General features: G+C 40.3%; 3 protein-coding genes across 5 annotated transcripts in view; 1 reads left to right on the top strand and 2 right to left on the bottom strand.

The window, feature by feature from the left end:
• Positions 1 to 177: 177 nt before the first annotated feature.
• Positions 178 to 5,481, top strand: LOC145465792 (large ribosomal subunit protein uL3-like). Of its 2 annotated transcripts, none has more exons than XM_081449550.1 (7): positions 178 to 642; positions 2,023 to 2,130; positions 2,355 to 2,454; positions 3,297 to 3,357; positions 3,747 to 3,858; positions 4,159 to 4,236; positions 4,513 to 5,481. In XM_081449550.1, the coding sequence occupies exons 1-7, from the start codon at positions 187 to 189 to the stop codon at positions 4,741 to 4,743; spliced, it is 1,146 nt and encodes a 381-aa protein (XP_081305676.1). In that variant the 5' UTR covers positions 178 to 186; the 3' UTR covers positions 4,744 to 5,481. The 2 variants fall into 2 exon arrangements, with proteins under 2 accessions (XP_081305676.1, XP_081305677.1); XM_081449551.1 differs by having other exon boundaries at positions 3,747 to 3,850.
• Positions 5,482 to 5,767: 286 nt separating this feature from the next.
• LOC145464842 (tetratricopeptide repeat protein 28-like) lies at positions 5,768 to 11,956 on the bottom strand. Its single transcript, XM_081448645.1, has 2 exons — positions 11,899 to 11,956; positions 5,768 to 8,847 (listed from the first exon to the last, which is right to left on the bottom strand). Exons 1-2 carry the CDS (start codon positions 11,916 to 11,918, stop codon positions 5,964 to 5,966), a joined length of 2,904 nt encoding a protein of 967 aa, XP_081304771.1. The 5' UTR covers positions 11,919 to 11,956; the 3' UTR covers positions 5,768 to 5,963.
• The window catches only part of LOC145464852 (uncharacterized), a 10,811-nt gene continuing 4,204 nt past the window's right edge, over positions 10,525 to 17,131 (bottom strand). The window contains exons 7-10 of one of the 2 annotated variants that reach the window (XM_081448652.1): positions 16,227 to 16,693; positions 15,109 to 15,327; positions 12,750 to 12,812; positions 10,525 to 12,512 (exon numbers count right to left, since the gene is read on the bottom strand). In XM_081448652.1, the coding sequence (XP_081304778.1) occupies positions 12,420 to 12,512; positions 12,750 to 12,812; positions 15,109 to 15,327; positions 16,227 to 16,693 (842 nt within the window). In that variant the 3' untranslated portion in view covers positions 10,525 to 12,419. The remainder of the gene's footprint in view (positions 12,513 to 12,749; positions 12,813 to 15,108; positions 15,328 to 16,226; positions 16,694 to 17,131) is intronic. The other variant, XM_081448653.1, reaches the window with a different exon arrangement.

Genomic DNA, 17,131 nt, shown 5'->3' on the forward strand with positions numbered 1-17,131 from the left:
AAAGACAGCAATGCAATTTTCTGAAACTAAAATGAGAATTTTGGGATCCCAAGCGCAAATCGACCAAACTGACTTTTGGCTGTAACTAGATTACCCTGGGGCCGGGCATTACTTATCCCTACCGACCCCTCCCTACCAGTTCCCATTTCCTCAAACCGAAAAAGCCTGGGGCGATAGGTATCCATCATGGCCGCTTCTCGTGGTCTGTTGTGCCTCAGATGGACTTTACGGATTTTTTCCAGCAATAATGTGCCATTCATCAGAATAGGGACCTCAGCTTTAAAAACTAACACTTGCGGAATAATATTTTCGACACAGAGACGATTTTATTGTGCTGATGAGCAGTCAGATGAGGAAAAAACTAGTACGGATTTACCACCCAGGACCCTATTGGAAGTGTATCAAACCGAACCTGCACTACTACACGGCCCTCGGAAACCTTTAAAGCCTCTTTCAGATGGCTATGTCGAACAAGAACTAGAAAAATCAAGAAAAATCCGTTCCAGGACTCCTTTGCCAATAAATCCGCATGAAGCACAATGGACACCCGAGTCCAAGCGTGCTGGGTTGATTGGAGTCAAGATAGGAATGACAGCTTTGTGGCTGAAGGATGGGAAAAGAAAGCCTGTCACTTTGGTTGAGGTAATAATGGTTATAAATATGGGTTATTCACCAAGAATAAGGTCAAGATGGCTGGTTGAGATCGAGTTGAGGTCCATAAACACGCACAAAAAAACAGGCCAATATCCAGCCATCTTGACCAGACATGCTTGGTCAATAAAGGACTTATTATATGGAAAAAGAGCACAGCAGGTAATCCAGAGTGGGAAAGATAGTGCCATCTTGCCCACTCAGGTAGCCAATCACAGCATAGGATTCGGTTCATCTTGCCCGCGTATGGGGTTAGCCATATAATAACATGGATTAAAGATGAGAGTTCTTGATAGCAACTTCTCTCTTCTTCATTCTATTCCCTACCCACCGCACCCAACTGTTCCATCATGCAGCCATTCTCCATATCTCCTGATTTTAAAAACTGTGAAAATAAACAAGATGTCACAACATCAGCTTTTGTTCACTGTCATTTTTGCAACATAGAAAAAAAGTACCTGCATTGGCACCACAAAATGTCATGAGATTTGTTTTTTCAGGCAACTCATTTTTTATCACACTATGTCTAAGTAAGTATGCAAGTCCCAAACTTTTCCTTTTATATTTTCTCTAAAACAAATTTGTGTTACGTGAGCATCTCTAAACACAGACTAGAATGGGGCCCATGTGCATCTGCTTGATGTAGGTTTCACTGTTAATTTCTGACTCATATTTTCTTGTTCAAATCAAGTATCACCTATTACCGTCGCTTGCATCTAAGCGTGGACACCTGACGTCGAAACATGCTCTAATTGGGTGTCAAACGTGGCATGATAGGTCATCAAAGATTTGAAGTTTAGCAGAGCGTAACACGAACTTTCGCGCTCTGAAAGACTCTGAAAGTCTTGCTCTAGGCAGTATTTCATGGTTATACTAGAAGTAAAACCACTCTCGCAAAAGGTGTATGCATATTGACACAGGTCAGGGTCAATTTCTCTGAAGAAGTCTTTTAATAATGTCCAATCTTTCACCATTTCGTGTGCTGAACTTTGAGCATGAAAGTTCGCGTTACATTCTGCTAGACTTCAAATGTTTGATGACCTATCATGCCACATTAAATTTTGACACCCAATTAGAGCATGTCTTGGCATCATGTGTCCACGCTTAGATGCAAGCAATGGTACATTGAAGTCTATAAATTGCTCATATTTAATTCTTGCAATTAAACTTAGAGTTCCCTTACATGTAGGTTTCTTTATTATTTCTTGTGTGCTTTTCCCCCTGAAATTAGAGGTAATTAATCTTCTTTATTACCTCTAACCTCCACTTTTTAAGTTTATGTTATCCATGGAACCCTTCCCTTCTTACATCTTGATCAGGATATTACTGAGTTTAAGTTACATTTTGTTTGATAAAACTCTGCCTCCAAAGATCAAGGATTGCCAAGTCGTTCAAACCAGGATCAGCAGGGAACATGGTGGCCGGGACCATAAAACAGAACTACAAGTTGGAGGTGTGGCAGAAACACAACTATACAAGGTAATAACAGCTGAAGCATTGAATGACTTCATATGGACTTCATATGGACTTAAGTAGTAATACTTTGTAAATAGTGTAAGTAGTCGTACCATTGTTTCTAAGTAGTGTGAATCACAATAAAAGTGTCAATAAATAAATAAATAAATACTTTTTTCATTCTTGGTGTTCTTTATTTGCAACAGGCCCATTAATCTCTTTTTTATGTTTTCTTTCATGCTATGCAGGTAAAAAAATCTCAATACGGACACTTTAGAAGGTTTGGATCTTATCCAAAGAAAAAAGTGAAAAGTTTTCCTGTAACTGAAAATGGCCTTCTTCATCCAGGTATAAAAACAGTATCAATGTTTAATTTTAAATCACTTTATAACGTTTTAAAAAAATCTTGGACTGACAATACTTAGTTATGTATTAAACTGAAGTTAATTTAGGCACATAAAGCAGCATACAGAGTTTATGTGGTTGACATTTCTAGTGTCAGCCCTTCATCAGAGCACAGTGATGGATCTTATCCCAAGAGAAAAGCTCTTTGCTCTGATGAAGGGTTAATGCCCAGAACATCACGTTCACAACCTTGCCACAGTGGTTAATTTATCCCTCTCAACTTCAAGTTGTCAAATACTGCAAACTGCCACGTATAAGCCCCCCCTCCTGCATAGAGTTAAGTCCTCCCCCCTCCCTAGTTTTAGGTCCATCTACCTGTAAACCAAAAAATACATCAGGTTATAAGCCCTCCCCCCCTTCCCAGATATGAGCCCTCCTCTAGCCTTCTTTGTTTTGAATTTGTTTTATTATCTTTTAAAAGCTTAATTACCAGTAAATGGGAAACCTATTTTGATCAACATGTGTAGCTATAGCTTGTGTGAAAATATTTTTTTTATTCCAGTTATAAGCACCCTCATATATAAGCCCCACCATTCATAAGCTCATCTAAAAGCCCTTACAAAGTTATATAAGCCCAGGGCTTCTAAGCAGCAGTTTATGGTTGCATAGCTTAGCTATCTTGCCTGGCGACCGTGACGCAGCCCAACTGTTTCTTTAGTAATAATTGATATGTTTGTTGGACTGGAAATATCTGCATATAGTAGATAAGAATGCTGTCTAAAAGGTTAGCTTCTCCACTCATTAATTACAATCGTGTAAGTTATTATCCTTTTTTACTCTGACAGGAACACGTCTTTATGCTGCTCACTTCTATCCTGGTCAGTTTGTCAAGATTCAAGGTGTAACGTAAGTTGGTCTCCCTGTGTTGTTTGAAACTCATTAGTGTGTTGCACAAAAGTGATTCTTGAAAAGGCTCAGGATTTCTGGTAAGGAAATAGAACAATCAAAGTATCATTTGCGAACAGCATAAAATACGGGACGATGTACATGTAGCTGAAAATGTTCACCATTCAGTTATTTTTTAAAGCCGTTTATTACTAACCGAACATTAATTTTAGACCACGTATGGTGTATAAGTTTGTCTGTTGGGTAACTGGTACACAACCATTAAGAATTTTTTTATTATTGTTTTGATGAAAGTTGTCAGAAACTTCAGAACCTAGAGGAAATCTAAGGCTTATTTTTGAAAAATACCATATTTTTGTAAACACAAACTGTTTCTGGTATCAATGTAGAATTGACAGAGGATTTCAAGGTGTAATGAAAAGATGGAAGATGAAAGGGCAACCAGCATCACATGGTCAATCAAAAACTCACAGGAAAATGGGAGCTACAGGAGGTGGGCAGGTGATTACAAACATTTAACTCCATTGCCGAGGTTTCTGTAGGAATGACAGCTTTGTGCTCATAGGAAGTTGAAGCAAATGATCTAGTTGTTTTAGAAGAATATATTTTATTTCCGACTAACTTTCCCACAGATGAGGATTTTTTGTTATATCTCTACATTTTAAAAAAACATAATGTGGTTTGTTTATGGTAAATAACTAATAATTCGAGGCAGGGACGAAGGGTATAAATTAACAACATTAGTTAGTTCTAAAGTTATTTACTGGTAGACGAGCTGAGATTTATTTTGTTCAAAATTAGGATCCAGGAAGGATTTGGCCTGGAAAGAAAATGGCTGGTCACATGGGAAACAAAAACTGCACAAAAACTGCTGTCAAGGTAATAATCTTTTTGTCGTTGTTGTTTTTGTTGAAGTGTGTTGGGTTATTTTTTTTAGCAAAAGAAGGGTATTTGAATTGCGTTGAACGAAGTTCTTATTTTATGGTTGTTGTTGTTTCTTTTATCTGTTTGTTTCCTAATGTTCCTTCATTTAAATTTTTGCGTGTTTGTTTGTTGTTTATTTGTTTGTTGTTTGTTTGTTTGTTTTTTGTTTGTTTTGTTGATTGGTTAGTTGGTTAGTTGGTTAGCTAACAATGTCTATGTTTCTTATTTCAGGTTCTCCGCATCAACACCAAGTACAATATTCTGTATGTCCTAGGGAATTGCCCAGGAGAGAAAGGCAGTATTCTATCGATCCGAGATTCAGACAAGCCACACGAACGCCCCCCTCCCTTCCCTACTTATTTCCCCGATCCACACAACTCCCTCCCTGAAGATATGTTCGCTGATGACGTGCAGCAATTTGATGAGACGATTTACTTCAGCAAAAAGGAGCAGACGAGTTAAAAGACGTTTCTTGAAAATGTTACATCGATTTTTTAAAATCAGTCTTTGCCAATGTGCAGCTATTCTTAGTGATTGATTGTTGAGAGCAATCCTGGTTGATCAGGGGGCAATAAACCAAGTAGCCTGCGAACGCAGACGTATTTCCGGCTGTCACTTGGTTCCGCCGAAAAATAACGTCTGCGAACCCAAGCCAGGAAACGATTTCTGTGACGTAATGACTTTTGTTTCTCCCTGGCCAATCAGATTCCATGATAAAATGAAACTCGAGTGCTCCTCACAGCGAATACCTCGCGCACTAGTTCTGGGGTTATTTGAGCTAAACTGTGATTGGCTTAGAATTCCAACGTCACAGAAATCGTTTTCTGGCTCGGGTTCGCAGACGTTATTTTTCGGCGGAACCAAGTGACAGCCGGAGATATGTCTGCGTTCGCAGGCTATAAACCAAGGAAAGATACAAAGCAATTGGAAAATGGTGAAATCGGTTACTTTCCAGCTGGTCTTGGTTTTATTGTGTACATAATGAGGCAACAAGCATGCTAAGAATGTCTTCTACGGAACTTTACGTGAATGAAATGTTGGACCGTGCATCTATATTGCATTTACCTGATGGGGGACAGGCTTGTGTAAAATATTATAAAGTGAATTAAACAAATTACACTGTGTATGGTTGTTTGAATCTTTTCGTCCCCTTTGTTTAATTTAAAGTAGCAGATAATGAAGTAGGTTGGATTTCAGAGCCTAATTATTCGAGCTAGGAGAATTTCTGATGTCAAATTAATTGTGATTCGACTTCTAAAATGTTCACAAACATTCAAAGTAAGATAATGCAACGACGATCTGTTCTTATTATTGTCGCTTCAAAAGTTAAACGCCTTCTCTCTAATTCGCTTTATATCTTCATCTGTGAACTTGACATCTTCCCCAATGACGTAAAATGGCGCCCACTTAGAGATACTTATTATTATTATTATAATTAGTTGAACAGCCGTCGTATACTTATTATTATTATTATTATTATTAATTGAACAGCCGTCGTTTTTCGCCCCACTTCCGTTAGCCTCGAAAACAACAGCGGCCGGAAGTGGTGCGCGCATCGTGCTTAGGTTTATTCGAGCTAGGAGAATTTCTGATGTCAAATTAATTGTGATTCGACTTCTAAAATGTTCACAAACATTCAAAGTAAGATAATGCAACGACGATCTGTTCTTATTATTGTCGCTTCAAAAGTTAAACGCCTTCTCTCTAATTCGCTTTATATCTTCATCTGTGAACTTGACATCTTCCCCAATGACGTAAAATGGCGCCCACTTAGAGATACTCTTCAACTCTTTGTTACCCCGCATAAGGATCATACTTTGTTGTAACGCCTCACACACTGACAAGTTCTGGTACAAATAATTGTAAAAGAACTCCATGAAAGACAGAGTAGAGTCGTCATCAATAGCCCATAACGTCACAACCACTGCTCTCGCTCCAGCCCCCAGAAACGAGCGAGCAATACCAACGACTCCTTCGGCGCGGATATCTCCTTGCGCGCTTTGACAACAGCTGAGCACAACTAGACTAGCTCGCAGGCGCAGTCCGGCGATGTCTGCGCATGTCAGCAAATAGTCTTCCTCGGTTGGAAGGCGATTTATCCGAGTGAGGTCAGGGTTGGGTGCAAGGAAGATCTCTCCTCGACCCGGGTCCCCATGGGCAGCGATATGGATGACGCTGGCTTTGACGAGATGGTTAACAACACGCGACTTTGTGGCCTGCCGTTGTGTTAGGGCTGTGGTGTGGAGATAAGAAGCCACCTTTTCTGCCTCCTTCTGTGCTCCTGGGAGATCAAAGGGGCTTATTTCTTCACCACCTCTGTAGACACGCCCAATTAGGGGGTTGCCAATCACGAGAGCACCACCCACAGGCTCCTTCTTGGGACGCTGAGAGATGATGGCCAAGGTTTCTAGCGAGGTACAGATCTGAATGCTGTACTTTTGAGAGAGAGACACGCCGTTGTTGTCCACCAAAGCGGAGAAAGGCAGCGAATAGATGAACGTTTCAGGAATTATCAGCAGCTTGTTTCCTTTAATCTGATGCTCCACTGGCTTGATCAATATATCGTACAGCTTGCGCAAAGAGCACGCCGGATTCTCTTTGTTAACTGGTTTCAAAGAAGCGCGCCGAAGAGCCTCTCGAATAGACTGGACACTAGCATTTTCCGCACTGGTCACGTGCTCTGACCGGATGGAGGATTTTGATCCATGGATATCAAAGACGTCTTCAAAACTGTCCATCTCAGAGGTCAGCAACGATCTATCTTCTGCTGCTTCTTGTGCAAAGTTTTCTTGCCTGATTTCAGCCAGTGCGGTCTCCACAAGCGTCATTAGCGCCCAGTAATCCTCTTCGTTATCAGGCCATTCGACGACGTTTAAGTGCGAACCATTGAGAACCCACGTGAAGACTTTCCTGTAAATCACGCAGTAGAACAGTGTAGTTAACGTGGCGTCCTCGCGCAACTTATTGACGAAGTTAGAGACTCCCCTAGCCTCGGTGCTCTGTTGCTTGATTTTTGCGTACTCCCCTTTAACGTAAAACTTGTGATACAGAAGATCTTTAAGAGCCATGGCGCGACCACGGTCCGCCGTCAACATAGCGGCTTCCACTTGGCCTCCAGCAAGAAGCTGGGTCATGGCCAGATGCTTGTAATCAGCCGTGTGAAGATCTGCGATTGAAATTTTGAGACTGTCTTCGTTGCCCAGATTTGACCTAATGTCTTCCCACTCTTTGATACAGTGTTCGAAACTGGCAATTGCGCCGTTGAAATCGCGCAGCTTTACTAGGCATTGCCCCTTGTTTGAGAGCGCCTTACAAACGGTGAGCTTATTCCCAGTTTCTTTGGCACGGCGAAGAGATGATTGATGGTAGATCAATGAAGCCTTGTAGTCTTTCTGAGAATTGCATACAAGTCCAAGATTAATCTCTACAACTGCCAACAGTGTTCTGTCTCCAATTTCATTGGCCAAGTCAAAGCACTGCTGGAAGGCGGATCTCGCGGCATCAAGATCACCCAGGGCATGGTACGCATTTCCGAGTGCAGAGTATGCGGTGGCCTGGGCACGACGGTCTCCCATTTCTTTGGCAAGCTCCAAGTGCTTCTGTGAGTAACTAACAGCTTTCGTCAGATCTGCTAGCTTAAAGTATGCGCAGCTTAAGTTTGAATAAGAGCCTCCAGCCTCTTTCTTCATGCCAGCCGCCAGAGCGATATTCAGCGCGTGCTTGAAGTAAAGCACAGCTTTTTTATGATCTCCCACATCCATGTAACACGCTCCAAGATTGTTGAAGGCGTGGCCTTCTTTAGGTTTGTCTCCAGTTATTTCAGTGATCTCACGTTCCTTCTCAAAGTACTCCATGGCTTTCTTGATTTCGCCGAGGTTTCTGTAGGAGGAGCCCAAGTTGCCATAAGCGCATGTTTTCCCGTCCAAGTCTCCCACCTTGTCACACATCTCCAAATACTTCTGGGAATAGGTAATGGACTTGGGGAAGTCTCGGAGCAAGCGATAATAGAAACCCATCAGGTTGTAAGCATCGGCTTCTAGCTTCTTATTCTGTGTTCTTTCGGCAGTTTCTAGCATTTGCTCAGCTTTAGCGATGGAATTCCTGCAATCCTCCGCAGAATTTCCTATATAGTTTAACCGAGGTTTGCTCTCAGCTTCAGTCAACTCTCTCCCCAGCTTTTTGGCCAGCACCGAGTGATTCGCCATGTAGGTATCAGCCTTAGCGTAATCTCCAATCACGCGATAAAGATCTGCCAAAGCCTTTAGCAGCACAAGTGCGCCCGACTCCTCCAGGTTATTTTCTACTGTCACCTTCAATGCGCGCTCGTAGCAGGCAATTGCATTTAGGTAATCACGTGACGTCAGGTGTGCTCCGCCTAAAAAACCGAAACATGAGCGGATCAGCTGTGGCCGTCCAAGATTTTGAGATATGTGAAGACACTCTTTAAACAGGGCGATCGCCTTATCGCGCTCTTTTCGCTTTAACAGATCTTCTCCATACTTTAATGAGATGTCGATCGCCAATGCAAGATTATTTTCCATCTTGGTCTTGGTTTCTTTGTAAACGCTAGAGAAAATTTACAAAATTAATTTATTATAATAATTAATTACATTTATTATTAATTATAAATAAATGTTGATTGTGACTAGTAAAAACACCGCAGACGTTGCTTCTATGGGTCGCTAAAGCTGCAAAGGGACCGAATAGGAACCGAGAGCGAGCAGTCCAATCGTGTAAGCATGCATGACCAGCTCTATCAGTATCGTTAAAACTGATTTATTGCCAGCTTTGTTTTGAACACACTTCAACCATAACAGACGAAAGCTCGAGCGTGGGTTATGCTAATTATTAATTGAATGGCGAACTCGAGGTCTCTGTTGGCTGATACAAGACATTGTTGGCCTAGACACAAACGCTAGCGCCGACTAACAATTTTAAATAGGCCCCTTACAGCTAAGCCATCACGTGACCCATTTTTCAAAAAATTATGCGCTATAACTTAACGAATGCCAGAAATGAAAAAAGCATGTCGAAAATATCAAAATGCCCAAGTTTGGGGTCCCAATTATTAAAGAATGAGATTTTATGACAGTCTGAATTTTTAAAAGAATAAGAAGGTTTGTATGAAAAAAGTTGTTGGAGAGCAAGGTCTTGCTCTCCAGCAACATTTTCCATAAAAATCCTCTAAATTTTCCGAAAATTCAAACGGTCGTATAAACTTACTCTTTAATGCCAGGGGCCTCAAACTTGGCCATTTTGGTATTTTCGATGCGCTCTTTCCATTTGAAGCATTCTTCAAGTTATAGGCCATAATACAAAAATTTTCTAGGAAAATTTTGGTCACGTGACCCCAGCTGCAAAGGGCCTATTGAGAGAAACTGAGAGCGGTCGGACCATCAGACTATTAGTTGGTCAGTGGGTTATGTTAAATGTTGATATAACACTATGCACAACAAATGTAATTTCTGGGGGCCTCCCGGGGGTTTTGGGGAACATGGGAACATGATCATTTATTTCAAGGGAACGAGGGATATTTTTCTGATTAATTTGAGGAAACAAGGGATATTTCTACTATTAAATGGAACTTTGAAAATGAGGTAACTTATATTAATAAGGGACAAGGGAAAAAAGTAAAATTGACAAATTCTTCTGTCGGTAAAACATGGAGTCGACCTCTGCGCAACAAACTGAGCAACAGGCCGAAAACCCCATCCTTTTAATTTGGTGAGCATAAAAAATTGGAACATCAGAGTCAGCATTGATTACAACGGTTGTTCTCTCTACGCATTCAGCTAATCAACGCATTCTCATACCCTAAGCCTCCGCTTCTTTTGGTCACGTGGTCTGCTACTCGTCAACGACATTTTAAGACGAGCAGCACTGGGGACGAGAATGGCAAAGAACGCAATCAACGAACTTAGACGCACGTGCAAGATCAAATTTTATACTGAACTGTTTAATTTCCCGCGCGCTGATTGGCTCATTTTTATCATCAATAAGAGTACAGACGGATAAAATTTTAATTTATGCAAGCTTTCGAGTTAAACTTTCAGCTGTCAAACTGTCAACTTTTTAACAAATGATATTTTATGGACTTTTTTTAAGTAGCCAATCAAAATGCAAGAAAAGCTGTTGATAATGCTCCAGTCATTTTGAAATTCACTTATCTTTGTTTACTGCAAGTTTACGACATCTTCCCCCCCCCCCCCTCCATTTATTCCGGGAATTTGACCATTTTGGGGTCTTGTTATTGTAAAAACCAAATTGACGTCAGTTTTTTATGCGTCTGTCCTCTTATTGGTGATAAATTTCGTCATAACTTTGTCAAAGTTTACTGCGGAACAGCCACTTTGACAATGTTATGACGCAATTTATCATCAACAAGAGGACAGACGCATAAAATACTGACGACAATTTGTTAATCGAAAACCAGAATTTCGGTCACCAACATTCTCGTCCCCAGAGCTTCCGTTTCTTTTGGTCACGTGGTCAACGACATTTTAAGACGAGTAGCACTGGGAACGAGAATGGGTCACCAACTGAACGAAAACGAGCGGACTCGAGCCCTGTATATGAGATTGTTGGGCTGCGGTGATAACAAGCGACCTAAACAACTTGACACGGTTGCCATACATAGTGACCTTCAGAGTAACAGCAAAAAAATCACTGTGGAAAATTAAAATTATTGGGCGTTTGAAAGTGGAACATCCCTTTTAGAATTTTTTCTTTTAGTTTGAGTTTTGTTTGTTTCTTTTTGTTGTTGTTGTTGTTGTTGTTGTTGTTTTGTTTTGTTTCGTTTTTTTTTTCAAATTACTGTAGATGGAAACTAATGAAGTACCCGCACACTCCCTATAATCATAACTTTTCAACAAAATATGAAAAGAATTTATAAACAGGTATAATGAATAAGCAAGCAGATGTTTGAAATATTCATTCGATCGCTATCCGCTGAATCAACCATGACTGAAATCAAGCACAAGCCGTTCAGCCGAACACGGTCAATGAGGTATTTCTACAGAACACCAACAAGCGCTAAACATTTGCGGAGAAAAACAAAAATACCCAATTCAAAACCACATAAGAATACGTGCGTTGGCTCCGAGAGAATAAGCTGGCGAGAATTAATTAAAATCATGACATATTTTGTCAGCAGAGTTTTAACAGATCTTGCACACTGTCACATTGCCCAACGATGTTCACCGATTCTAGGCGAATTCCGCGCACACCGCCTTCAAACATTATAAGAAAAAAATTATATACAACACAGAAGTGACCGAGGATAATATAGCCCGAGTGAGTAATCTTAGTCATAAGAGAAAAACATATTTGCATAATTTCGGGGTGATAAATCAGAATTAAATGCTCTATTTTCATTTTCTCGGCTTGTATCTATCAGCTTTCATGGATCAACCTAAGAGCTCGTCAGCAAGTTGAAACTAGGAGGTTGATTATGGGAAGCAAGTCATGCAGATTGCTGTGTCCAAACACTTGTACTTGCATGTTCAGTAGCTTGAACTTCGGGATATAAATACTCATCAGACCACGGTTGACAATACTAGTAATTTGTCCTACATATTCTCTTTCCTAGACTGATTATTTAACAACTCAATTCTTCACCTTTCCAGTAATCTCTCCATGTAGTTGCGCGCTGTGGACCTAGAGGCAGCTACTTGTACCTGACCCTCTTCAATCGTTTACATGTTGGAGTTACTGGGTTCTTACCCAAGAGTAAATTTACATTTTAGCAACGTCACGCGATCTTATTAAAGTTTGCAAAAGGAGTGTGACCGTGACGACCCTGCTTACTTTCGGGAGAGCCCCTGGGGCTCGATTCTTTCGGGGGCGTTGTTACTTCCGGCGGCACAATTTCGGGGGATCGCTATTTTCCGAGGGTCGTTCGCTTTCGGAATTTTACGGTATCTTTCCCACTTTCCACTTCGGTCTTCTCACGATTCAAGCTAGCTGAGGAAAAAAACATTTCTTCCCCTTTCACTAGCACGCTCAGATGAGAGGGGCAACATAAGGGTTGTAAAGAGTCTGCCCTTCGTCAATTTGAACTGGTTGGTGCAGGGAAGTTGAGCGTATATTCAGGAATAACAAATGAATTCTGGATGAACGCAATGCAAGTATACAATGTTTTATTGTTGCTTCTGTCTCGCGGCCTTGAATCTTGAAAGTTTCTTTCCGGGTTGGGATGCACTTGTCTGCGGAAAACAAAAGATTTCAGCTGTCTGTAAAATTCAAGAAGCAAAAGAAGTTAGATATCTGTGTCAACAACATATTGACGGTTTTCACCAAAGATATGGTACAATTATCGGGCGCGGCAAGTTTCGCTTAGCTCGTTAAGTGTTCGTAAAATTTTCTGATTGGTCAGTTAGAATCGGAATTCATCGGGTAACTGCAAAATTGTAAGGACGTAAATGAACTTCAGATCATGAAACCAGCTCTTCACATAGTGAAACGCATACCTGAGAAGTAGCTTGTTCAGTCTTCTGTGAAGTTGGTTTTTCAACAATGTTCCCTGTAAATGCCTGATTGGATAAAATTACGGACACAATAAGTACACGATAAAACACTACTTCCGCGATTGAAAAATACAGGACACAGACTTCTCCTAATCAGAGGCGAGAAGTCTCCCCAAAACCATCACAGTAACATAAACCTAGCAAAATTAACGACGTAACTTGGTTTTCAGAAAACATCATCGTCTGCTTTGAACTGGAATAACAGTTCTCAGTATAAGCATGGAAACGAATCATCATAAAACCAAGAAACAACAGGAAAGCAAGTTACACAGTCATGTAGCAACAAATTAGAGCGGTTTTCATTTGAGTGTCGTAAAACCAAAACCAAACCAATTACTTACCAATTAGACTACTCAGCCAATCTCAAACCGTAGTAAAACCAAAACCAAAACTAAAGTAATTGTCTAATTACTTTCGACACTCAAATGAAAACCGCTCTATTACTAAACTCTTATTAGGGACCGTTCATTTTTTATCAGGGAGGGGGGGCTGGTGGGATTTGGGAAGCACCATTTAAAAATCGCATGACCCCCCCTCAGCTTACCAATTTTTTCACATGGCCCCCCCTTATAGCGGTCATTTTTTGGGATGACCCCCCCCAAAAAAAATTGAACAAACAATATTTTAGATTTCAACTTTTTTAATATTTCTCTATCATCCCCCTACTTCACGTTCTGTGCTCACTGTGAAGACAACATTTACAATCCCTATACTACAGAGAGCTGTTGTTTGAAAAACAAATCAAAAGAAAGAGAACTCAATTTCGGATCTCCTAGTTATGGCTCGCCATGAGCGTGTGGCATTTGGCCTCTCATTGGCATCTCCCTCATCTGAATTGATGAATGCCCACAGTTTTAATATAAAACAGATCAAATGTATAGAAGCTAAGTTGACGCGTACGAAGGTCACGCAGGACATGGAAGCACTAGAAAATAAGAGCAATTATAACAGCATATTCAAGGGCATACTCAAACAGCACATCAACAAAAGGAGAAGGAAAAAAGAAAACCGCAGAAAGTCAAATGAAAGAAAGAGGAAGCGGACTGAAAACAACGTCCAACGAGTTTATGGAATCTGTGTTGGAAACCCGCTAGGAAATGATCTTCCACAATGCCTTGTGTACCCTCCTAGAACGGCCGTCCCGGAAGAGTGTATTAAAGTTGAGGATGTTGCCACGTCGTAATTTAGAAGAGATGGGCCATACATCGCACAGCTCTTGGAAGGGAATTATTTCACCAATGCTGCCAGAAGCAGAATCACCACCAACCTTGAGCAGGAAGTCAGAGATTATGTTTACACCTTCATGTACCCTGAAGAGTACACTCTGACGGAAAGCATTGCTGCTTCTTGCAGCATCGGTGAAAGAGACTCCCATAGCAGCACAAGCGGCGACGAAGAACTCGACGACAGCGAAGATGAAGATGAGTGCCAGTGAAAGTTGCATTCGAAAATAACAGTGTTAAATACTTCTTTTCAGTAGCTACAAATGCTTTTTGTCGCCAAACGTTTTTTGAAAGCAGAAGGAAAGTTTGTAATAAATTTGTATCCTGCCTTCTATGTTTATTCTATAGCAATTTTTTTGATATTCAAACATTATGCCATTTTAAAGTTTTACTAAAATATTTCACGTGACCCCCCCTTTTTCCCTTATTTTTTTGGGATGGCCCCCCCTCGAAAGCCATTTTTTTTCGCATGGCCCCCCCCAAAATCCCACCAGCCCCCCCTTCCTGATAAAAAATGAACGGTCCCTTAACCGAGCAGAAGGTCTGTATGGGAGAATCTTGACCGAGGTCGTGAGTACAGACCAAAAGCAGTGAGGTCTGTACACACGGCCAAGGTTAATAAAGGTGATAAAAACAGTTCTCGGTTTTTAGAGTTTTAAAAAACAGTTCTTTCTCCACATTAAAGTCATGTGGACGTGTAATATAAAATTATTGATTATTGGCCCTCTGTCTTTTCTAACAGGTACCTCACCGTCCTCAATCTGAACTGTTAATAACCACATTGAATGTTCTCCATGTGGGTGGAAATAGGGAGTGAGAAGACAACAATCAATAGCCAAGATTAAACCTTGGTTTTCAAGAAACTATCCGTTTCGATGCAGAAAACACTACTCTACGAGCAGAATTATCACAAATGCTACACAGTAACAACTATATAGTTCTTATCTTTTACTACATATTGATGTACTGTAATCTTTTTTTAGGATTTTTGTTGTTATTTCATTTTTATTTTTAGTTGCCCAGGGCACCCTTTGACAACAGAATTTGCCGTCGGTTGACGATGACTCTCAGCAGCTAACCTTTTCTGAGTTAAACTCCTCTTTTTCGTTGTTTTCGTTGAGACTGTTGGTTGGAAGTTGCTGTGTAGTGGCCAGTTTATTCTCTAAAGAGCTCTTGCTTTCCTTTTCTTCAACAGAAGGTCTTCTGAGAATGGATTTTAACTCCTGTTTGGGAGTGAACTGGGAGTAAATATCTGCTGGGCTTAAAACGGAGGGTTTTTCAGGAAGCTGCTTTTCAACCTGCAAGAATGATAATACCAACACAATCAAATAGTGAATTGGTGGTGGCTCTCATTCCATAAATAAGTCAAACGTGTGTAAAATTGATGGGTGGGAAGTTTTGTTTTGTTTTAGGTTGTTTGTTTAGTTTTTTGCTTGTTTGTTTGTTTGTGTATTTGTTTGTGTTTGTTTGTTTGTTTGTTTGTTTGTCTGTCTTTGTTGAATCCACTCAGAAGATTACCAACTCTTGAAACAGAAACGAAACACAAGTTTCCATGGTTGAGGTCTCCCAAAAATTTGGACATGTATAGACAAACAATGTCTTGTAGAAGGCAGCACTGAGGATTTTCAGAGACTGAACAAAAAAAAAAGGACCTGTCATTTTGGTTGTTAATCGGAAACAAAGGAAGCATTTAGTTAATGCCAGAATCATCATATCCTTAGGAATTTACTAAACTGAACTCCTTAGCTTTATACTATAATTTAATCATCATGATGAAGTTTTAGTTGCCACAGTGAGAAAGGCATTTCAACTTCACCTTTTTACTTGGAAAATCTTATCTATTTCAAGAGTAGCCAGTACATTGAGGACTGGTAGGTGGCGATTTTTGGCTGTCGCTGACGTTCAAGGAGAACACTGCAGTCCCCTGAAGAGTTTAAGTAGACATTTAAGGGTTGACACTTCTGCACGTAGTGAAAAGTAATGGCATACAGTAACAGTACACAAAGACTGCCATCTTTTAAAGCAACTAAAGTTATTAATACTTCCTGACATTTGAATCTTAAACCAAAAGTTGTTCAGCACAACCTTGGTCTATGAATTCATGTTATCAAAATGTACACCTGTGTTTTAAAATATACTTGTAAATCATTTAAATACCATACAACCACCAGGATCAACACAATAGACCATTGTTTACCTGTCCTTTTAATAAAGTAGATGAGCTAAATCTGACAGAAATTGTTCTCTGTATATCTTCATCACCATTGTCATTATCACTCTCTAAGGAATCACTTGAGTTCACAACAGTATCATTCTTATTATCAAGTGTTTCCCATGTGACCTTCTTTTTCGCTTGATTAGTGTTTTCTGATTGAGTAAGCACTGATCTTTTATCATCTTCTTTCTGTACATATCCAGTCTCAGTTTTACTCTCTTTAGAATCAAACTCATCCTGCCAGAGCTGGTCAAGTTCAGCATTTTCAGCTTCTTTTTCTTCCAGCTCATCTAATCGTGCAAACAGTGATAACTCCTCAGATGAGACTTGTTGGACAACCTCTGTTTCCCCTTTTTCTACTCTGTCCTTTAAATTACTCTTTAACCCTTTAACTCTCTTGGATCCACCCAGTCGTGCAGCTTTGGGGTGTGCCTTTCGAGATCTCTGATCTACAAATGAAGGACGTAGAAATGTTTTACAAAATGAAATTAAAACTAAAGAAACATTCTGAGAGACAATTAACTAGTGACAACTAGAATATTCCATAGCAAATGAAGGCCCATTTACGTTACATTGAATTTTAGGTTCAGCTCGGATAACATTGGCACCAGTGTCCACTTTCAGCCATGTTTGGACCATGTAGATAGGGGCCAAGCAAGGATGAAAATAGACACAGGTAGCAATTTTATCTGAGCCATACCAAAAATCCTGTGAAGTGGAAACCATTATCTCGTTCCTTTCGTCTCAACATTGTAATAGAGTCCAAAATTAGATGTACTCTCTTAGCCATAAATTGTTGATACTTCAATTGAGCTCTTACTCAAACCACTTTCACAAGGATTCCATGGTTTTCAGTTCATCAGACCAAACCAACACTGGGCACAATG

The sequence above is a fragment of the Orbicella franksi genome, chromosome 13 (genome assembly GCF_964199315.1).
Source record: "Orbicella franksi chromosome 13, jaOrbFran1.1, whole genome shotgun sequence".
NCBI lineage: Eukaryota > Metazoa > Cnidaria > Anthozoa > Scleractinia > Merulinidae > Orbicella > Orbicella franksi.